The following is a 23,350-nucleotide window of genomic DNA, read 5'->3' on the forward strand; positions in this document are numbered from 1 at the left end:
TGACAATGGGGTCTGGTGGGGGGATGTCACCAGGTGTAGAGCTGACAACGCGGTCTGGTGATGGGATGTCACCAGGTGTAGAGCTGACAGCAGGGTCTGGTGGGGGATATCACCAGGTGTAGAGCTGACAACAGGGTCTGGTGGTGGGATGTCACCAGGTGTAGAGCTGATAACGGTCTGGTGAAGGGATGTCAGCAGGTGTAGAGCTGACAATGGGGTCTGGTGGGGGGATGTCACCAGGGGTAGAGCTGACAATGGGGTCTGGTGGGGGGATGTCACCAGGGGTAGAGCTGACAATGGGGTCTGGTGGGGGGATGTCACCAGGGGTAGAGCTGACAATGGGGTCTGGTGGGGGGATGTCACCAGGGGTAGAGCTGACAATGGGGTCTGGTGGGGGGATGTCACCAGGGGTAGAGCTGACAATGGGGTCTGGTGGGGGGATGTCACCAGGGGTAGAGCTGACAATGGGGTCTGGTGGTGGGATGTCACCAGGGGTAGAGCTGACAATGGGGTCTGGTGGTGGGATGTCACCAGGGGTAGAGCTGACAATGGGGTCTGGTGGTGGGATGTCACCAGGGGTAGAGCTGACAATGGGGTCTGGTAGTGGGATGTCACCAGGGGTAGAGCTGACAATGGGGTCTGGTGGTGGGGATGTCACCAGGTGTAGAGCTGACAATGGGGTCTGGTGGAGGGATGTCACCAGGTGTAGAGCTGACAACGGGGTCTGGCGGGGGGATGTCACCAGGTGTAGAGCTGACAACAGGATCCAGTGGGGGAATATGTCACCAGATGTAGAGCTGACAACTGGGTCCAGTGGGTGGGGGATGTCATCAGGTGTAGAGCCGACAACGGGGTCTGGCGGGGGGTCATCACCAGGTGTAGAGCCGACAACGGGGTCTGGCGGGGGGATGTCATCAGGTGTAGAGCTGACATAGGGGTCTGGTGGTGGGATGTCACCAAGTGTAGAGCTAAAAACGAGATCTGGTGGGGGGATGTCACCAGGTGTAGAGCTGAGAACGGGGTCTGGCGGGGGGATGCCCCCAGGTGTGCAGCTGACAACTGGTTCTGGCTGGGGGACGTTACCAGGTGTGGAGCTGACAATGGGGACTGGAGGGGGGGGGGGGGGGTCACCAGGAGTAGAGCTGGCAACGGGGTCTGGTGGTGGGATGTCACCAACCAATCAGTACAGACATCGCAGCTTCTGGACCTTCCAGAGTCCACTGTTGGCCATGTCATTGGGAGATGGAGACCATCCGGTGTGTGCGGTGCCGCCATGTTCAGGAAGACCTCTTAAACTGACAAAACGTGGACAATGAAGCCTTGTAGGAGCTGTGAAGACATCACACACATCGTCTGCCCTCGCTCAGGGGTCTCACAGGACATTGGAACATGCATGAGTACTGGAACCCTCCGTAGGGAACGGCATGTGAAGGATTACTACGGACGAGCGGAATGCACAGCGGCACCTACAATGGGGCTTGGAGCGACGGACTGTAAGTGAGTGGAAGCAAGTGTTGTGGACAACTGACTCACAGGACACCATCTTCCGATCGGTTGGCGTCACTTGGGTGTGGTGGTCGCCTGGAGAGCGGCTTATTCATCACTGCATCGTCCCAACAGTGAGGTTTAGAGGAGGTTCCATTATGGTGTGGGGGTGTTTCTGCTGGGATGGACTAAGGCCATTGGTTATAGTGAAGTCTACCCCCAATACCAATGGGTACAGAGACATCCTAGGCAATGTGGCATCACCCACCCTGTGGTAATACTCTGGTACAGCTCCGTGGCTCCACCAGCATGACGGCGTGCCATGTCATACAGCACGCAGGGTGGGGAGCAGAATGTCTGGAAACTTCATTGTCCCAAAGTCCAGATCTCCGTATTTCCAAGATAGATAACCCGCAGCACTCCAGAGCATGCACTTTAGTGCAGAGGTATTTCTTTAATGCAAAGCTACCAAAGGGACCATGGACCTCCAGTCCCCGTATGGTATCCAGAACAGCAAAAATAGTAGCAGCATCAGATGGTGAATTTAAAACAAATCATCCTTTATTGCTCAATAATGTAAAAATCAGGCAACGTTTCAACTATAGGAAGTCTTTCTCGAGGCTTGAGAGAGACTTCCTACAGTCGAAACATTGCCTGTTTTTTACATTGTGGAGCAATAAAGGATGATTTGTTGTAAATTCACCATCTGATGCTGCTACTATTTTTGCTGTTCTAAAGTCTGGATCTCAATCCCATCGGGCACCTTTGAGATGAACGCACCCATCATCATCCCCCACATAAGTATCTGAAGCTCCTTCAGAAATGGAGGCAAATCCCTCCTCACACCTATGGGAATTCAGCAGTCACCGAGGCCAAAGACGGCCAACACCGGATGGAAAATGTGAAGAAAATCCGATTTCACTATGTGCGTCCCATACTTTTGTCAACACAGTGCATGTAGTCGGCCAAGCAGGGGAGATATGCGCCGTCACACGGATGGCGTCTCAGAAGGTGGCATGAGGGGGCTTTCACATGTAATGGATTTGGCTCACATTGAGGCGGATCTGCAGCTCTCCTCATTAGGTGATCGAAGTGAAGCCGACCGCAGATAGGTTTATGTGAAGTTACCCTGAAGATGCCCCCCCCTCCCCGTGATACAACGCGTTTCTTCTGCTTGTCTGTAATGCCGTCTCTAATCGGACTGTAATAATGATGAGTTGTAGAAAACCCTTTTTCTTGCCGTTTTCGCCCGCTGCTTACCTGCAGAGCGTCCTACTAGTCTCGCTGTCTGGTGGAGCGGATGAGTCTCCGTGTGTGGGATCCCAGAGGCGGGTGTGAGAGCGCCCTCCGTGACTTGTGGAGGGACAACGCCCTGAAGCCGATCGGCAGACATGCAGGAACACGTGGAGCTGATGGATCGCTGGCTAATCCCCGCGTAGCCTGATGGACCCACAATGCATCATATGTTGTTCCAGGCCTTCCTGCCAAAGTACGAGCCGAGGTGAAAAGGGAGCGAAAAAATGCCAGATGCTGTTTATGAAAAGCCCATTTTTATAGTATTCATTATGTATCAGCGTTTTGTCTTCATTAGCCGCAGGAATAATACGGCCAGATGGAAGGGATTTATCTCTGTTCCAACTTGTACCTTCAAGCTTTGGAAGTTGTTTCTGTGTTTTTGGGAAGAAGCCAGATGTGGGGTTTTCTAGTTTGCAAAGAACATGCTCCCTCTACACAACTGGACAGCGGTGGCTGCGGCGGACCGGTTATTATAGGGGCAGGACTTACGTAGTCGCCGACAGTAGGAGTCGGGGGGTTCTGGGCCAAGATGGAAGTGATTGAGCAACGGACAAGTCTATGCCAGTAAGTACCTGCAATTCTGCTGCATCTTGCTTCAGAGCTTTGCATTGTGCCATCCCTGTTATTCCTCCTGGAAATTTATGAATAAATTGACAACTGGGCTTTACCATTCCTGTCAATAGAGTATTTTCCCCATACAGTATGGGGGTACGGTCCCACGTTGCAGCAGACCGACAACCCTCCCAGTGATGTAGGTCTGTACGGCTGACTGATGAACTGATGTGTATGGCCGCACAGTTTTTTGGTCGGCCCCTTTAACAGCTTACAGCTAGCGAGACTGAATTCATTAGTGGCAACCGCATGGAACTGTATTGCCAACAGGGTTGTCGGCGGCATCACTTGCACAACCTATCCGCATGGAGACTACTGGTGGCGCCGTAACGTGGGGGGACCTTCACATGTGGCGGAAAAGCTGCAATTTTCCAGCACGGTACGAATTTGGATGCGGATTCAGCTGCGCATCCATAGGGGATTTCGGCCTACATCACAGCTCCTCCGACCTTGGAATAGAGAGCTGAGCGCAGTGCACACCGAGACACCACAGCACTGGGGTGAGCGCTGCAGGGTTTTCCTAGACTTGTGATGTCCCGTTCATTGGTCACATGGCCTGAGAGCAGCTCATTCAGGTGAAGGGACTGAGCTGCAATACTGGCCACAGCCACTATACAATGCACTGCGCTGTGCCTGGTATGGACTGAGGCGCTCACCTGACTGCTGCTCTCACTTCACACAGCTGATCAGTGGGGATCCTGAGCAGATTTAGCCCTGACGGTGGACACTAAATCCTGGCACAGATCCACAGCAAAAACCGCAGCAGAGCGACACAAATGTTTATGTGGTTTTTAGAAGCGGAATTCACGTGGAAAATTCTATGGCGAATTGGAAGATTCTCTAAGGAAAGCGCAGCACCTTCATTTATCGTCCAGCATTCGCTCACGATATAATCGCAGTGCGCTCCTTGTAACGCCGGCCGTCTGATTGGCAGCGCCGCAGCTCTATAAACCTCCCCGCTTTCCGCGCTGCTGCGGCCTCGTACGTTTTAATGTCTGGACTGGATTGTTGCTACACAAAAACTGTTAGTGAAATGCGAACCATCTGGCCGGCGATCAGGAATGTCGTGTAGCTGCCTTCACCGGGATTTACCACGTGCGTCTGCTGGTCGGAGGCCAGGGAGCCGCGCCGTTCTTACATGTCAGAGGTTTTCAATCAGCGCTCTCAGGACTACAGAAAGTCAAACGCCGACCAGCAGGTTTTCTTTTATCTTTTCTTCATTTTTTTTTAATATCCATCTTATTGAATTGTAATAAAATTCAGCAATAATTGAGCCCAGCAGGTTTTGGGGTCTTCGGCCCCCGGCAGCAGCGACTGCGGGTGTATGAAATTACGTGAAATCTCATCCACGTTGTTTGCAGCGCCGCTGTTACACGGGCAACTCTGCTGCAGAAAACTATGTGGACGCCCCCTGGAGGAGGTCCGGGTGAGGGGGTCTGTTAGAGTTCATTCACACCGGAGCATTTACGGCATAACGCCCCCTGGAGGAGGTCCGGGTGAGGGGGTCTGGTAGAGTTCATTCACACCGGCGCATTTACGGCATATGGGGGTTTTGTTTTTGCGTGTTTCCTGCACATGTGATGCATTTTTTTCACATTTTGTTTTCTTTTTAAGCGTTGTTTCTTACCAACATGCACAAAAGCCCATTGAATACGCCCGTAACTGTATTTCCTGCGTATTTACGCGAGCTCATAGACTATAATGGGCACTTTTAGTCTGTGAATATTTACAATAATAGGACCTGCTGCGATCATGATCGCGTGAATACTCCAGTGCAAATCAGTGGGGCTTATTCTGTCTTTATTACGTGCGTCATATGAAACGTTAATGATCCCTTAGATTCTTGCATTTAGGACAATTGGCCAGAGCGAAGAGCAGTAAAAAAAAGCATCCCCCGCACTGCAGGGCACGGCATGTCCCTGTATGACACGAACAGCTAATTGATTTAATGAGAAACTGTGTAATACTCCATTTACCCTGTGGAGGTGCTGCAGGGAAGTTCAACACTTATTCCATCTGCTCACTGAGGGTTCCAGCACTGGGATACTCTATGATTAGACTGCAGGGACCCTAGTGGGCTTCCCCTTTAAATAGCATTATTTCCTGTACTGCACATCTTTTGGTTTGGAGCAAAAGTGAAAGGGGCTGTACCAAAACATACTTTTACTACCTAAAAAGCGTGATTGGTGTGGGTCTCCCACTGAAACCACCTCCTATCCTGAGAATGGTGTCCTGTGTCCCCCCCCCCCCCCCTTCCTCCTCCCCAGTGGGCCCGCTGCACCCCCAGCAATGTGGAGGTGACTGAATGTGGGGATTGTGCTGCTCCATCCAACTTCAGTGGGGCTGCCGCAGATAACTGAGCGCTTGCGCCCCGCTACTTCTTACAGCCCCTTTTGAAATGAATGGAATGGCGCCATGCATGTGTGACCGCCGCTCCATTCCTCCTGATGTCCCTGCAGCGGATGCAGCGACAGGAGAGGGGTACACAGGACCCCCATTCTCAGGATCACTGAGACTCCTACCAATCAGGCTTTTTTCCCTCCTAGTTTGCGAATAGATAAGTATATTTTTCTACAAACCCTAAATGACAGTCGGGGCGTAAAAATGCTCTAGATACGCAATGTAATCGCATGTGTATAGTGTACAATACGGCCCTATTTCATGTCATACATGGTACAGTAGCGTTATTTTTTACGTGCGTATTACACGCAATGAACTCATACTTTCATTGACTCCATTCACTGCATATTATGCGCGTGTAATACGCAATTAAAATACACTTGTGTGAGATCATCCTAAGAGCGCACCGGAGTTTTCTAAAATTCACCAGGTTCTCTTTACCCTCATTTGCTGCAGTTTGCACCCCGTTTCATGTCTGTAAATTCTGAATTTTAGGTGGTCTTCCCCATTTTTCTGCGGTTTGCAATCCATTGTCATGGAGGGGCAGTGTAGCAAGCCCAACATTCTGCCTGTAGTTCACTGTCCTGACTTCCTTGCTCTTACTTTCCATGGTGTGGTGCACTGTCTCTGGTCCAATCAGTATCTGAGTGTTTGCCCCATTGCTTTCTGTATCACCCGACCAAATCCACGTTGGTTAGATGATGTTGAAGAGCGCTAACGAGCTCTTTGTGGAAAAAAGGCAATGAGCGTCAGGAACCGCGTAATGAGTAATTATAAATCTTCTAGACGAGTTTGCATAAGGATCCGGCCATCAATGACATTTAGGCTGGGTTCACACGGGACGGGATTGCCGTGGAATTTCTGTGCAGGCTCCTAATCCTGGAATTAGCAAGACGTGGTGAACCTTTGCAAAAATCTCGTCCACATTAGGGCGGCAAATGCGTTGTGGTGAAGTCGAGCAAAACTGACATGCGGCGCGGTATTCAGTTCTGCGGCATGTCTATTTTTTTTTTTTTTTATCTGCTACGGCCTCACTCTTATGGGGAGAGAGAGCCACAGCGGAATGCAGACGGCCGAACCGCCACAAAACCTGCTGCGGAACATGGGTTTTGAAGCTGCGGCTTTCCTGCGGAAATCTTGCTGTTTCTCGGTGCGGCCAAGATTTCCGCGGGATTTTCGTCCCGTTAGAACCCAGCCTTAGGGGAAGTCTGCTACAACTTGCTGAACTTTCAACAGGCCGCTGGATTGCTGCTCACTCAGGGACTTGTATGCAGAGAGATGGCGGCGCTATATTAATAAAATGTGACCGTAAGAACTAAAGTTCAGCGCCGCCTCCCCCCCCCAAAAAAGGCACAATATCGTGGTTATCGCAGTATCCTGCTTGTTGCAATGAAACCTCTCGTATCCGCGCGTTAACTGGTGCGTGTGCTATTTGCTGTCTGGAAATCTTTATTACTAGACCAGAGCCGCCATCCGTTTATAGAGAATGTCCTTCCGAAATAAGAAAAAAATATAAGAAACGCCAAGAAATCGAATTCTGAGCGCTCTCTCACATTTTTGTCCAAATACTTTTTGTATTTGGTTGTCAGTCTTCCCAGAAACAATCGGTTACTATTCCCGATCCCATCACGGAGTAGTCAGTTCGGTTACACTGCCTGTGCGGCTGATCCTCTTGAGGGTCATTCGCATCAGCCTTGTTTTTTGGCAAAGAATTCTGGTGAAATAGCGCAGCATGCTGCCCCGTGTGATCATAGCCGTACCGTGTTCTACATAGTAGGCTGAACTGAAGACCTGCGGGATCTCTACTGGTGGCCACCTTTTTTTTGTTTGCCACCCGCCTTTCTAGAAGCGTCTGACTAGTATATTTAACAAACTTGAGCGCTTCTATTTATGCTTTTTCTACCTTATAAAGGTAAAATTGTGATCTTTTAATACTTTGCTTATTTTCTTGATCTCGCTTGCGCCATTCTGTGTTATTACATTCCTGTTTTAGGAAGCAGGAGTTTTACATCTGTAAGTATCTCGTCTATTTCCTCCCGCCGCCGAGCGAGCGGATAACGCCAGACAATCCCATATGTGTTTTAACAGAACACTGAAAAGTATATTGACTTATTGCTTTTGCCACCGAAGCCCATGTTTACCTTCGGGGACCAGAAGTTGGACGCGCGTCAAGTCCTGCAGAATTATTTTGGCTATTAAAGTAGTCAGCAATGTGCTGCTGTTTCTGGCAGGGCCACAATAGCCTATTCTGGAGGCACAGCGCGCACATTATGACTGAAAGCTGATTTTCTTCATAATCCAACATATTGGAGCTCATTTAAAGCAGCTCTGCGCGCTAAACCCCATTCTTCTGCCCTCCGTTTAAAGAAGGCTCGCACTCACGGGTAGTATTAATTACACTGGAATGACTACGGAGAAATGGCGCCTGGTGGCAGCGCATTTGGACTTCGCCACCGGCTATGTATATTTCATTGAAATAGCTGGAGTCTAAATTGCCTGTGGATTTCCATCAAATTATTCTTTTTGGCCCTGCGAATGGAAATATATTACGGCAGATTGGCCGCATTTCCCGCACGTTTTTTTGTGTGGCCGGTATAATGTTATTATTTCTGAGCCGAATAGCAGGAGGCCGTTAGTCGCCGCACATGCCTATAAGCCATGAACCCGTAAGTGGTGTTCGGTTTTTTAAAAATTTTTGGCAAGAAATGGGCGCATCACTTGTGAAAATATATTAAAAATGGTGGATATTAGCCGCATCCAAATTCTGAGGTCCGCTAATCGTTTACTAACAAAAGACAACTTCCCCCAGAAAGCTGAAAGTATCTTCACTTCTTAAGGAAATCTTCCTCTTGACCTACGCAGTTTTCACAACGCTGACGCCCTGATTGCGTGGCCGTGATGAAAGGCTTTTCAGGCGTTTGTTTTGCGCAATGTAAAATCAATGATGCGGCACAATTGGAAAAAGTGCGACCACAGAGAGCCGCGTCCTTATAAATGGCATCCGTGTCTCATCCATGGTAGCCTTCCGTACTCGTTTCACTGCGAATTAAAGCAAATAATAACTTGAGCACTTTAATTAAAGGGGTGATGCAGTCCTAAAATATTCTCTTATATCTGCCCCACCATGCTCTGTAAAAAAAAAAAAGTAAAAGCTGCCATAATCCATCCTCGTGTCGCCCGATGCCCTGCCGCTGCCATCCCAGCGCTGCCTGATGACTCTCTGCCCGCCACTTTCTGCCGCCGGGCTGTGTCAGCAGGACATGTGACCGCTGCAGCTAATTGGCAGCCGAAGTAAGCCAGTGATTGGCTGCAATGGTCACATGTTCCCGTTGTCCTGATGAAACAGCCCTTTTAAAAGGGTTGTCAGGTTGCTGGATGAGTTTTTTTTTTTTTTTTTTAGCTTTAAAAGTGTTTAAAATAACAAAAGTGTCTGCAGTGAGCCCTCCTCCGCCCCGGTGATCCAGCACTGCAGCAGCCGCCGCGGTCCTCCTCGTCTTTGTTGTGGCCAATTGCTGCAGCCAATCAAAGGCGGTCAGTGCTGTTACGCTGGCACAATGATTTGCAGCATCTGAGCAGATATACGGGCAGAACAGCACCCGACTGCCGTGGCCTCTGATTGGCTGCAGCAGTCAGGTGGGTGGCGTTCCATAGCAAAGTCCAGGAGGACCGCGGGGCTGCAGCGCTGGATTCCTGGAGCAAACAGGTCAGTATCGCTGGTTTTATCGTTTTTCAAAAATTAAAATCTAAAAGTTAAAAAATAGTCTGCCAACCAGACGACCCTATAAGACCCTTTTATACAGGACCTAGGAAGGTTTGTTTGCCCGACCATCAGGAAGCGTGACGGTGCCATCGTTCTTCTTCCTCAGGTTCTCATCTTTCCTGCGTCATTGGCGGCACGTCTCCCTATGTAAATGGGGGATGTGCTGCTGGCTATAATGAAACTGTGCGTCCCCCGTAGACTCCATGAGCAATCCTCCGTCCCCCGTAGAGACTAAATCCGCCCACCATCCCTGACAGATCTAGTCAGACCTTTCGGAAGAACACACTGGGCTTATTTATCGATAAAGGTGGAATTTGTGCTGGTTTTAGGCTGGGTTTGCACGGGGTGGAACCGCTGTGCGGAAAGTCCGCCCACGGCTGCTAATTTGCAAAAATCTTGTCCAAATGCTGCGGCCAAGCCGTATGAAAACTGACATGCCGCACGGAATTCAATTCCGCAGCATGTCAATTCTTTTCTCGTTTCCGCAGCGGAATGCCAACGGTGAAACCGCTACAAAACCCGCGGCTAAAGGCCGCAGGTTTTGAAGCTTCACTTATCCTGCGGAAATCTCACGTTTTTTCGGTGTGGCCATTGTATGAGAATTCCGCTGAAATTCCGCCCCGTGTGACCCCGGCGCTACACTAGTTTCTGCATCATATTTATGAAAGAGGTGAATAGTGCTTGTAATTGTGAATAATTAGAAGTGCCAGAAAACTACTAGATGCGCCAAAAATTGTCGAAGTTTACGATAGACGCACACAGGCCAGGAAATAGTTAATAGCACAATTTAGGCTAAGGCACCAAAAATCATGTAGATGGTAATTGGGAATTTGTTTGGTCGTCTTCGGAGCGCGTGCCGACGTGACTTGTTGCTCGGAGCGTCGGGGTTCAGAGACGTGCAGAGGATGTCATCACACGGCAGTAATAGACAGGAGCGATGCGAGCGCCAAAAACTCCGAGAGGGCCCACAACTGATTGAGTGCAACATAAAGGGCGCCAAGCTGTTCCCTGTGCTGTTACCTCCACGTTTTACTTGGTCTCTTCTGCGCTTACTTTTTGCGCCTGCTTTCAGATGTTCAGCTTCATAAACGTGTCGGGAACATTTGACACGCAGAGGCCACTCCCACAACCGTAAGACGGCAGCGCCATTCATAAATCAGATGTAAAGTTATCGTAAACCGAGTGCCAAATAATGCCAAGATTCTGGGGAAAAGGCTTCATAAATAAGCGCTGCTGTATATAAAACATGGCGTCCCACTTGGGCTGCTGAGCCAGCAGGGATCATACCGGCGGCCGCCCGACACCGCTTGTCCAAGGTTGTTTTCACGTATGCTTGTTTTGTTGCGAGTTTTTCAGAAAGTTTCTGAGGTTTCCATTCAGAAGCTCCTTGGTGATTTCCTCTTAAAAAAACGCAATAAGATGGCGCGGCATGCAGCGTTGGTTACTACTGTCAAAATGCTGGACGGACCCCATTATAGTCGTTGCTGTCCATTTGGTTCAGTCGTGTGACTGCTTCATTTGGCCAGGGGTTACCGCTTTCCTGCTCCCCAAATGGATCAAGAAAGGGAAAGCCCTAGTGCTGATGTGAACGAGCTCTTAAAGACTCAGCAGTTCTGCAAAAACTTGTGACAAATCCGCCACATGTGATTTTATATCCTTAAAGGGATTGTCTAGTTGTAAACTTGATGGCTTATCTTCAGGGTAGGTCATCAATAGTAGGTTGGTGGGGTCTGTCCCCTGGTACTCCTGCCGATCAGCTGTTTTCTGGGTTCGTGCCTTGGGGCACTGAGACGATTTCTGCATGGGGCAGAGAGCTCCATTTCTACTGTAGTGGCCAGGCTTAGTATTGCAGGTGGAGTTTCCATTCATTTGAATAGTAGTTGTGCCTGTAATACCACGTCCTGCCACTGCAGTGAGAATGGAGCTGTGTGCTTTCTGCAGAAATCAGCTCGGTGCACAAAAGCATCAGCCTGACGACCAGCTGATTGACAGGGGTTTCAGGAGACAAGCCCACCAATCTACCATCATGAAGGCAGGCCATCAGTAGTTTACAACTGGACAACCCCTTTAAGGAATCCTGAAGTCGGTCAGATCATCCTTTTCCGGCAACCAAGTGAGTGTGTCATACCGTTTTGTATGCAGAAGCTTCAGAACCTCCTTTGTAGTTTGTAGCCGATCAGCTGGGATCCGTGAGAAACCTGACAGTGAATGTTCAGTTTGTCTTCAGCGCCTCCACAGGTGAAACGAAGTATTACGGCGTTCCCCTTCAGATCACTAGATTGTCAGTGTAGTACCGGACGAGTCCCCTAGGAAAGCTCTGTGTCGTTGCTTTACACTCCGGCCAAGAGATGAGAATCTGTGACAGGATGCCCCCAGATGTTGGCTGCGCTCACACCTAGCCGCAGTGCTGCAAATGTATCGTAGCGGCAAAATCTGCAGCAGTACCGCATCAAAGCCCGCGGTCAATACCGCACCATTGATGACTGATTCAGCTGTGGATTCGCATCTAATTTTTGGCTTCCACTACGACCAACGAGTTAGTAAAGACACTTACAAATCACCGCGCCCCGCTTCACCCAGCAAAGGCATACCGAACACTGCCCTCTGTGTCCCGGTGTCGGGCCGCCCACTTCCACATCACCGGACCAGCGGCAGCAGCAGTGGTTGTGGGGTGCAGGCAGGGAACCGCAATTTGTAAGTGTCTTTACGCGCTCCTGTCAGGTCGTCCTGGTCGCTGCAGAGATGCCGATCTTGCAGCACTTCCGATGTGATCGTGTGTGTGATCGCACCCTTAACCCCTTGAGTGGCAGGTTTCCTAGCACCCTGTCGTGCCCACCAGGGCAGGTTTTTTAAAATGGTCTAATCATTGAATTTCAACTAGTTTTGCAGTTGCGTCTCAAGAGCCATAACTTTTTCATTTTTCCATTGACATGGCCATGTGAGGGCTTGTTTTTTGCGGGACAAGTTGTGATTTTTTAAACAGGGGGGAGGAAAAAAAGAAATGGGGAAAAAAGAAAAAAGGGGCCATGTCATTAAGGGGTTAAATAATGTATTAACTTCCTTCTCTGGGTCATTACGACGCACACGGATACCACATGTGTGATTGTATTTTTGATTTTTTACAAAGTAAAGGGAGACAAGTGTTTTTTTTATTTTTTTAATAATTTTTTTACTTTTTTTAAAAAAAAATTTTTAAAATTTTTTTATTTTTTTTTGTCCCTTTAGGGGACTTCCACAGGGACCCATCAGGACCCCTGATCACATTCCAGGGGTCCGATGGTGACAGCCCTTTACATGCTGCAGTGACAGCCCTTTACATGCTGCAGTCACATAGACTGCAGCATGTAAAGGGTTAACACAGCAGAGATCGGAGGTTTTCTCTGATCTCTGCTGTAAGAGCTAGTACCTAGCTGTCCTCTGACAGCTAACAACCAGCTCTCCCTGCCACAGAGACCATCGGCTTGCTTCTGACAAGCCGATGGTCTCTATGGCAACCTGTAAACAAAGCAGGACATTGCCGACATGTCGGCAATATCTTCTGCTGGTTTTTCAAAGCCCTTGCTTTGTTCTCTGTGGGACTGTGCAGGCAGAGCACAGTGTCACAGCTTGTGGCATTGTGCTCTGCAGCTCCCACAGTGATACATAGCCCGGAAATCTTCCGGGCTATGTCAGTATGAGCAGTGGAGCTCGTCACGGAACTTTTCCGGGCGTGCCACTCAAGGGGTTAAAGGGGTTTTCTCACCAACTACACTTATGGCCCATCTACAGAATAGACACTAAGTGTAGTGTTGCTAGGGGTCCGACCACCTGATCCCTGGAGGTCCCAGCGGTCAGCGCACCCAGAGTCCAGGGGGTGAAGGGGAAGGGAGAGGCGGTCTTACCTACTTACCGCAACTGCTTTCATTAGATGCTAATAACCTCTAACTGAGAATCCCCTAAATGAGTGTGTAAAGATGTGTACCTGTCCGCCCGTTCTTGTAGTAACATGTGCTTCTCTTCCAGGTTGGGCTCATGTGGTTTGTGCACTATATATTCCAGAAGTCCAGTTTGCCAATGTTTCTACGATGGAGCCTATTGTCTTACAGTCGGTGCCACATGAAAGATACAATAAGGTAAGGGCTACCATATGAGGGATGTCTGGTGGCTTCGTTGATTTAAATGTACCTGCACACCAAAGGGACTTCTCAAAAGTTTTATGATCCCTGCAGATCCGGGTGCTGGGATCCCCAACAATCTCTAGAACAAAGCAGCAAACCCACCCCTCGCCTGAGCGCTGTCACTGCTGGCTGACGAGGGGCCCATGGACTTACTGCCGAGTCTGCCTTCAGCTATCCACAGTGATCGTGCTTGGGCAAGTGCTTGGGCTTCTTCATTCTAGCAATCGGCAGGGGATCTCGGCACTCGGATCCTAGTGATCAAAACTTTTGACATGCCAAAAATGTTTGGAAATTGCACCTTTTTACCCCCAAATTTGAATGTTCTCTTGCAGTGAAGTTTGAGGGTTTGTTTTGATGTCAAAGAATTCAATGAAAAAAATCTATTCTTCTGCCTCCTAGTTACTTGTGTGCTCTTTAATAGGATGTGCCATCGCTTCCGGGTCACTTTAGCCTCATGAGTGGCAGCCCCCGCAGCCGGACCCCCACTGACCACAGAGTCACGGCATTACCTTAATGGCTTCAGTCCTAGTAAACCCTTTTTAACAGATTTGGCACATTTAACAGCCCTAACTTTTCTTTATCGAGCTACTAAAATAGTTTTTTGAATTGTTAATTGATGCTTAGGGCTTTTTTTTTTAATTACCCTTTTTGAGATAGAAATGTCACAAAATATAGCCAATTCTACGTTAGCTAGCGTACATTAACCTACCAAAAGTAATTGGACAGCAGAGCAGGAATCACAAATAGCATTTATTTCCATATGTTAATACTTAGTGCGGCTCCTCTGCCTCTAATGGCATTGGATACTGTCCATGGTATACTTTCTATGGTACTAACGTCTGATACACTTCAGCTGGAATTTCCCTGCATTCATCCTGCAAACAACTGGCGAGTTCTTTCAAAAAAGATGCCCTCCCATCTACAATGGTGCAAGGAGCGTCATCATTGGACAGATGAGCAATGGAAGAACGTTCTATGGAGTGATGAATCACACTACTTCATCCTCACATCAGATGGACGTACCTGTGTGTGAAGGATCCTGGGGAATGCTCCCAGCCCAAGTGTGTTGTGCCAACAGTTAAGTAGGGCAGAGGTTCCGTTATGGTCTGGGGATGTGTTACGTGGCACGATCTCGGTCCGTTGGTTGTAGTGACAAAAACCATGAACACTGAGGTGACCCTGACATTCTAGACAATAATGTGCTGCTGACAATGTGGAAATACTCTGGGAATGGTCGGCCATACTCCCAACAAGACGATGTGGCTTGTCACACAGCCAATGATGTTCTGACCTGAACCCTACTGAACATCTTTGGGACGACCTGGAATGTCAGGTCAGGATTATGAATAATCTTCCATTGCTCAACTGTCCAATGAAGACTCTCCTTGCACCATTGTAGACAATGCATCTTCTTTGAGTGAACTTGCCAGATATTTGAAGGGTGAATGGAGGGAAATACTATCTGAAGTGTATCAGACGTTGGTAGAAAATTGGCCATGGAGAGTATCTGATGTCATTAGCACAAAGTAGCCTTACTTTGTGAGGGGGCTAAATACTTTTAGTAGGATGGAGGAGATTTGAGTCTGCTGCATGGAACTGGCCATACTCAAATCTACAGGGGTGCGCCTCCTAATAAATTTACCGCACTTCGCTCCGAGGTGCTCTTTTCTTACAGTAGTGTATAAATCACCGGTCTGAGTGAATTTCCCCCAATATGTATTCAGAAGTATTTGTGGTAAATCCACAGGATCCTTTCAGGACAACGTGGGTCGTCAACCATCATCTACTGATGCAAAACGCCTGCTGCTTCTATGGAGAAATAGGGGCGATGCCCTTGGCTCTTTGATTGCAGAGTATGGGTGCTGCAGAGAAAAGCTAAGGGATAAGGCTGTGGGTACCAACCAGCGTGGACCCATAATATGCCAGGACGAAGCCCAGTAAGAACTCCTCGTTGCAGCGTTAGATAGGCAGACCCGGGCACCAAATCAGTGTTCATCCTGTTATAAGCTATTGCAAACATTGCCGCTTTCAGACCTCGCTTATTAATGCTTTGTTGGGGGTCATTCCAGTGAAAACACTTTTCCCCATCCCTGCCCCCCTCACCTGATTACCTGTTAAACTCTGGGGTCTCCTCTGTGTATTGCAGTCACTTTCATGCAGTGCAGCCCCCTGTCCGATGCTTAGCAGGCACCATCTTGAGAGTGAGATTTTGGCTATCACTATCATATCAATCCCCTTATCCATCAGCACAGCATTAGCTGGAAGGTGTACCATATCTGCCTGCTGGGGGGACAGTTTAATTACTTTCTATGTTTACCTTAATAAGCTACAGCCCATAAGTATAGAGTCCAGAGGATGAGCTGTGATCTCCTCTACTATAACTGTGTGGTCATCATCGGTAACTGTGATACGAGTGTCTGAATCCCCCTACAGGCAGTTTCTGTGGTAGATCCATGTAATGCCATCACACAGGCCGAGAAATTGACTAGAAAAGAAACACATAACCCCAAGTAGATCTGAGACGGTCAGAACTGAGATACCACGACCATCTGAGGAGGAGGAGGCCTGGAGTCTCAGAAAGCAATAACTAACCAATGTAACACTAGCCCACTTATATATACTGGGGGGATAGCTGCTTAATGAGTGACAAAAAAAAAGTCATCTTGAGAAAAATACTTCCACAAAACAGGATTGTATAATTTTAACGTCTTCTTATTTTACTAGAACGGTTCACTAAAATTATACGGTTCATTTGGGACAGAAAATCTTATAAATGTGGTAATTTCTACCTATTAGCGTGATTGACAGTTGTCCTTCTTGGCTGCATTTAAAGATAAATCTTATTTGGAGGAGGATAATAAATGGCTTCTGCGCCATGGCAACCACATACGGCATTTATTGATCTAGTCGAAATGACAGAGGAAAGGCAAATGTCTGCTGGTTATGAGCGATCGCCCCGTTTACCATCTTGGTAAATATTCCCTCTAGGCTGCGGTGTGACGCTGCCCCTAGTGGCCAGGCTTCCTTACAGGAAATTAAAAAAGGGAAGTTTTCATAAACGGGTTAGATTTATTAAGCTGCTGTACAAAGGCTGAGGTCAAACGTGTGCCGATACCAGTCAGGTGCCGTAAAGGCATTAAATAAGTTCTCGGCTGATAACATTTGCCGTTATTGGTTTTTATGAGAAGCATCCCGCCATTTTAATTACTTTTAGGGCCCAATATTCCCATCCCGTAGCTATTCAAACCAAGAGCCTGCGCAATCATATTATATACCGCTATATATATATGTTACGGGCGATGTGTGTCAAGCAGGCATTGTATGGAATACCCGGGCATTATACAATGTATCAAGTGGCATGAAAAGGACTTGATTGAGGAAATAATAGACATATAAGAAAATGCAAAAAGAGACACAAAACTAAAGTCCGGGGCCTTTAATGAACACCATTGGCCTACCATGGGCAGAACCTGCGTCTCCGAGTCCTGTAGGGCCACGCGGCGGTAGTTGAGGCCTTCTCTCTCTCTCTTTCTAAGTAAGGGCTCCTTTACATGGGCCAATCAATCGTTCTAATTCCCGCATCCAGCACGCACGGCCCGGCTGAGCGATGAACGAGAATTAGTTTGCTTCTCATTCATCATTTAGTTTTTGCATGCATAAAAGTCACTGACTATCGTCCCGTGTGAACAGGCAGTCGCTAATCTGTGAACAACTGCCTGTTCACTGTGAATGGAGGCGGGAGGGCTAGAATGATCTCTGCTTGCTCCGCCTCCATTCACTGAGTGATGATCTATCCTGTGTGAGGGCACCGGAATGATCATCGTTGGGAAGACATGTCGGACATCTGCGCCTGACCAGTTATCCCATATAAAAGGGCCCCAAGTCACATTTTCGAGTGAATTTCCTAGCAGCCGGGAAAGGTGGGGAAGCTCAGTGGGTCCTGGCTCCTATCCGAACAAGTCCCTGCAGCAGACTCTGCACCGTCGGAGAGACAGATCCCTGTGTTGGCAGATAGATGGCAGCACACACGGCACAGGGGAAGGGAAGATGAAGAGGGTCTGTGTCCAGACACCATGCACCATTACGTCCACAGTCAGAGCCAGACCTGTCCAGCCTTCCATGCAGTCTGCAGGCGCTGCGGTCTCTGGAGTGTGACTGTCAGCGAGAGTGCGGTGGAAGAGTGAGACAGCAGGGCCCCGGGCCGGCTCTGTCAGTGGTGACTGACTGCAGGAATGTAGTAATGCACCTTGGAGGAGGATGAAGGTCTGATTGTGGGACATTAGAAGATGATGTGAAGGATGGAATCATATGTTTTAATGTAGGGCAAAACAGACCACTCCCCTTTGTAGCGGAGTACCCGCGTCATCCTCAGAGCGCTTGGTTTCTCATGCATTCGCTGGAGGTTTGCGGATCGACACTCCTGCTGATATAATGTATCCCTTTAGTTGGCAGATTCATTCTCCCCATCTGCGCCTGCGCCATTCTACAAACTTCTGGTGCATGTGTGAGAAATCGTAGCGCTCTGAGGATGACATGGGTACTCCTCAACCAATGTGGGTGGGTGTATTTAGAAAACTGTGTCCTGAACTGGCGGTCCGGGCCCGCCCACGGGCATCAGCATACAGCGCACAGGATATATATGTAATATATTGCTGTCATTCTCTGGTCTCCTGTACTTAGTTTAGTGGGGTAGAGCATGCTGATGGGTCCCCTTTAATGTTTTTGACCTGCAGCTGCGGGGAGAGGCTCCTGCTGCAGCCGGCTAGTGAAGAGGAGGGACTGCTGATCTCCCGGGGGACGCAGAAGATTTCTTTATACTTTCTCAGTTTTATTTGGAATATGAGACAAAATAGGAGGTAAAGGAGGGAAGAGAGTAAGCAGGGAGCAGCTGGGGTGCATGTATATTTTTTTGCTTACCGTACATTTTCTGTTGGTGCTCGTTTTACGTTTTTCTAGCGCTGCGTTCCGCTGGCCGTCTACTTGGCTTTGTCGCACTTCTACTTGCCGTGCGCCTGTAAGCAGGGTGTAACATACTGCATCCTAAATGCAGCCACCCCGGCAGGCGGATCATCCTGTCCAACAACCTGCCACGTCCGGCGGGACCTTCCAGGTCTCCCGATATGTTTCTTGCGTTACCGAAGTCTTGGTCGCTGATGGACCCCGGTGGTCGTGTTTTATTTTGTAATTGTGGAAGGCCTTCAGAGCTCGGCTTGTCGTGGCCGTAATATAATTACTTTTCCAAACAGAAATGTAAAATGACCGCTGCCACGGGCTGCCGACCGGCTGTGGCTGTCGCGGGCGCTGTCCGCCCCTCCCCCACCGCCGCACGTTACACTATTTCAGCGGCTTTGCGCGGCAGACATTTATAGCACTGCTCACATTTTCGGCTCACAGGAATAATCTGACTTGTACAGAAATCTCACAGATCATAAAGTAGCTCCTGTTTTGTAGCCCCTATAATATACACCCCTCTGGAAACATTCCTGCCGAATTATTGCATTTTCCGATGTAGAAAACAGTTGTGTAGACGCAGGATGTCATCCGAGGTGGCGGGGTGTTTTACGGCTTGTACACAGGGGCGCTTTTTTTCTTCTTCTTCTTCGTTTCTGTGTATTTTTGGGATTTCCATGGGAATTAGAGCTTCGTGATTTGTTCATTCATCAGCCTTTAGGGAAATGATAGAATTATAGTTTGCGGTAACCCCCCCCCCCCCCCTTCATACACATTAGTATTGTTGAGTCCTCCAGGCCCTCTGAGAAGAGGGGGGCCGGGCAGCTCCCAGTGTATGGGGGCCGAGCAGCTTTCCCCCTATTGATAATATCGGGATAAAAGAGGATTGCGGAATGTTAGCGCCTAATCCTTTTGTTCCTTGAGAGATAAGTCGCCTCCAGAGCTGTTTGGCTGCAGCTTACCACCCTAAAAGTACTCAGCTGAGCCAAACGTTATCGTGTATGGGGGGGCTGAGGGAAACTGCTGTCAGACGATCGAGCATTCATGCAAAAAGTTCTTGTTGTATGGGAAACTTAAAGGAGTTTTCTGGGACATAATAAAAGGTTAATAGGTAGAGTTGAGTGAACGTACTCTGCCGAGCTTGATGCTCGTTCGAGTATTAGCGTACTCGATGGTGCTCGTTACTCGAACGAGCATCAAGCCGTGTTCGGCCCCGCCCCAGGTTTTTGCTCCTCCCCACTGTGACGTGCCTGTTTTGGTCCCTCACCGCCGCGACGCAGCGCACGTCATTGGCTGGCGAGAGAGAGAACACGAGGGAAAAAAAAAAAAAAAGCTCGGCACCCGGCGTCCCACATACAAAAATGCTCGAGTCTCCCATTGAAGTCAACGGGGTTCAGTACTCGAGTAGAGCTCTCGAATTTTACGAAAAGCTCAACTCGAATAACGCGGACCCGAGCATTTGGGTGCTCGCTCATCTCTAATAATAGGGTTAAAATGAATAAAAATTGAAAACTCCTTTAACCCCTTAAGGACACGGCCTATTTTGGGGTTAAGGACGCAATGATTTTTGGCAGATTTTCATCTCCATTTTTCAAAAGCCATAACTTTTTTTTACTTTTCCGTCTGCGGCCGTATGAGGGCTTGTTTTTTGCGTGGTGAGCTCTAGTTTTTGATGGTGCCATTTTGACTATATTGTAAAACTTTTATTATTTTTTTTTTTATGATTGTAGGGAGAGAAAATGCATCAATTCTGCCATAGATTATTTTTTTTTACCGCGTTAATGATGCAGCATAAATGACACAATCCGGTACGATTACAACGACACCAAAATTTTTATATATTTTTTTTTAAGTTTTTCCACTTTTCTGCAATAAAAACCTTTTTTTGGGAAATCTTTTTTTTTTTTTTTTCTTTCTTCTAAATCGCTGCACTCAAAAGTCCTGTAACTTTTTTATTTTTCTATCTACGGAGCTCTGTGAGGGCTTATGTTTTGCGAGACTAGCTGTAGTTTTTATTGGTGCCATTTTGGGGAGTATATGGCTTCTTTGATCACTTTTATTGCATTTTTAGGAGGCAAAATGCTAAAAATTTGCATTTTGCCTCTGTTTTTTTGCGTTTTTTTAAAACGCTTTTTGCTGTGCAGAATAAAAAGCATATTCAACTTATTGTACACGTCGCTACGGACTCGTCGATACCAAATATGTGCCATTTAAATTTTTTTTTATGCTAATATGAGAAAAAGCATAAAGGGTTTTTTTTTTTTTTTTTTACATTTTATTTTTTTTTTACACCATCTGTGTCCCTTTGGGGGACTTAAAGCACAACACTGGTGATCACTGTGATAAGGCATGGCAGAAGTTCTGTCCTCCCATGCCTTATCGCTTATACAGCGATCATAGGCTCTGGCAACACAGGACGCCGGTCTCTGGCGTCCTGTTGCCATGGCAACAGGCCGGGCTCTTTGCGATTTATATTGCAAGAGCCCGGCAACTTCACAGAGGGAGCGTGCTCCCTCTGTGAACCCTTCCTATGCCGCGATCTACATAGATCGCGTCAGGGAAGAGGTTAACAGCGGGAGACGCATCTCAGATGCCCCCCGCTGCTGCAGCGGGAGGCCAGCTATGACTGACAGCCGGCTCCCGCTGCGGGATAGCGCGAGATCTGTCATGATCTCGCGCTTTCTCTATGACGTAATGGTATGTCATTTTACGGTAAGTACCCCGCTCCCATGGCATACCCTTACGTCATGGGCAGGGAAGCGGCTAAAAGTTGCGTTTTACAGCGGTGTCCTATAGATGTCCGTGGGTCCATACTGTATTTTCGTAAACTTCTGACAACTCGAGCTTTTTGTTGAATTCCATAGTTATCTAACAGAGGGAAAATTGTCAGAGGAGAGAAAGGGAGTAGGAAGAGGAGAATAGGTGCTGCCGGCCCGGTCTGCTGCTCAACCGAAGGTTAATGGTGCAGAGGGTTTTAATAAAAATAGCTTTTATTTAAGGCCAGCAAATGTAACTGGTTTTGAGGAGCGCCGACCCCTTCATCAGGCGCTGGATTACATGTAGTATGGGAAAAACTCCTCAGGGTCCAGGTAGCGCAAAAGTGTAGCCCACTGGTGGCCAGCAGATTACCCTGGATGGCCGCGGTGTTGTAATCCAGCTGTCTTCACTCCTTCACTAACATTACACTGTGGAATAACAGCAAAATCTGCACCGTCCATCCATGGACCCCCCCCCCCCCCCCATCCCCAAATCTCCCACAGTGTTCCTTGTTGCACGTTTCCTGTCTTTCGTTAAGATTATACTATAAATCGATCCTAAACACCTCATCAGCATGGCTCGGTCTTGTATCCCAGGTCTCTGAAAATCCACCTCATCCCCGTCACTGACTCATTGGCTTCATAAGTTGGAGCGCGTCCATTTTTTTTTTAACCCATTGTAGTTACTTATTTTTTAGTTTTATTTTCTGCGCTATGTATGGATATAACATGGGCTTTAATGGTCTTCATATGGACGTCCTCTCCAGCATACCTGAGGACTTGGAGTGTGCGGGACCATTTTCATGGACTACTATCTCTTAGGTCCACATATACCTACGCATCGGTATATGGCCACAGGTCATGCTTCTTTTCCAGGTTGACAATTTTTGTTGTTTTTAATGTTTGTAACTGTTAATTTGAAAATGAAGACTCTGTTTAGAAAGTCCGTGTTCACCAATGGGCCGCGCCGGAGCCTCAGCTCCTCCAGACCTCTTCTACTCTAGCCGTAAGATAGTGGTATGCTTCTTCAGGAATCTTATTAAAGGTGTTGTCCCATGAGAAGAACTTATCAGTAGATAGGTGATAAGTATGTGATCTGTGGGGGTCCAACTGCTAGGACCCCCACCGATTGCAGTGGACACGGATCTAGAGTGTCCTGAATGTGTGGAGCAGTGGTCACTCACTACCCCTTTGTTCATTTCTATGGGTCTGCCAGAGATAGCTGAGTGCAAGCGCTCTGTTATCTCTGACAGTCTCACAGAGATGAATGGGAGTGGTAGTGCAGACGGGAGGCCATGGCTCCATTCATTCGGGGACCCCCATTCTTGTGGTCAGTGGATGTATCCTTTATCAAACCCTCATTAATCAGATACTTATGACCTATCCTGCGAGTTCTTTTTGTGGGACAACTCCTTTGTGCATTACTTCTGGGAAAAAATAACCCCATAGTACAGTGCCATATAGGCCACCATATGACTCGTATGGATCTGCAGGGACTCCATGTACTCTGTGCTGTGGATGAGGCCTTATAGAAAGAATTCACTCAATACTATCTATCTTCCCAATGAGGTTCCCAATCTAACCTGAGAGAAAATAAACGTTTTTGAAATGTAACCTAAAAAAACTCCACGCATGACGCCAGTGCCGAGTGCCGAAAGGCCACGCATGACGCCAGTGCCGAAAGGCCACGCAGGACGCCAGTGCCGAGTGCCGAAAGGCCACTCATGACGCCAGTGCCGAGTGCCGAAAGGCCACTCATGACGCCAGTGCCGAGTGCCGAAAGGCCACTCATGACGCCAGTGCCGAGTGCCGAAAGGCCACTCATGACGCCAGTGCCGAGTGCCGAAAGGCCACTCATGACGCCAGTGCCGAGTGCCGAAAGGCCACTCATGACGCCAGTGCCGAGTGCCGAAAGGCCACTCATGACGCCAGTG

At 48.3% G+C, this 23,350-nt stretch overlaps 1 protein-coding gene across 10 annotated transcripts in view; it reads left to right on the forward strand.

The window, feature by feature from the left end:
• Positions 1 to 23,350, forward strand: part of MLLT10 (MLLT10 histone lysine methyltransferase DOT1L cofactor) — a 280,838-nt gene that overhangs the window by 105,124 nt on the left and 152,364 nt on the right. For all 10 annotated transcript variants that reach the window (XR_010787421.1, XM_066585480.1, XM_066585482.1 and 7 more), the window contains one exon: positions 13,556 to 13,665. Coding sequence is in view for 9 of the 10 variants with exons in the window: in XM_066585480.1 (XP_066441577.1) it covers positions 13,556 to 13,665 (110 nt within the window). In the remaining variant the exon portion in view is untranslated. The remainder of the gene's footprint in view (positions 1 to 13,555; positions 13,666 to 23,350) is intronic.

The sequence above is a fragment of the Eleutherodactylus coqui genome, chromosome 12 (genome assembly GCF_035609145.1).
Source record: "Eleutherodactylus coqui strain aEleCoq1 chromosome 12, aEleCoq1.hap1, whole genome shotgun sequence".
NCBI lineage: Eukaryota > Metazoa > Chordata > Amphibia > Anura > Eleutherodactylidae > Eleutherodactylus > Eleutherodactylus coqui.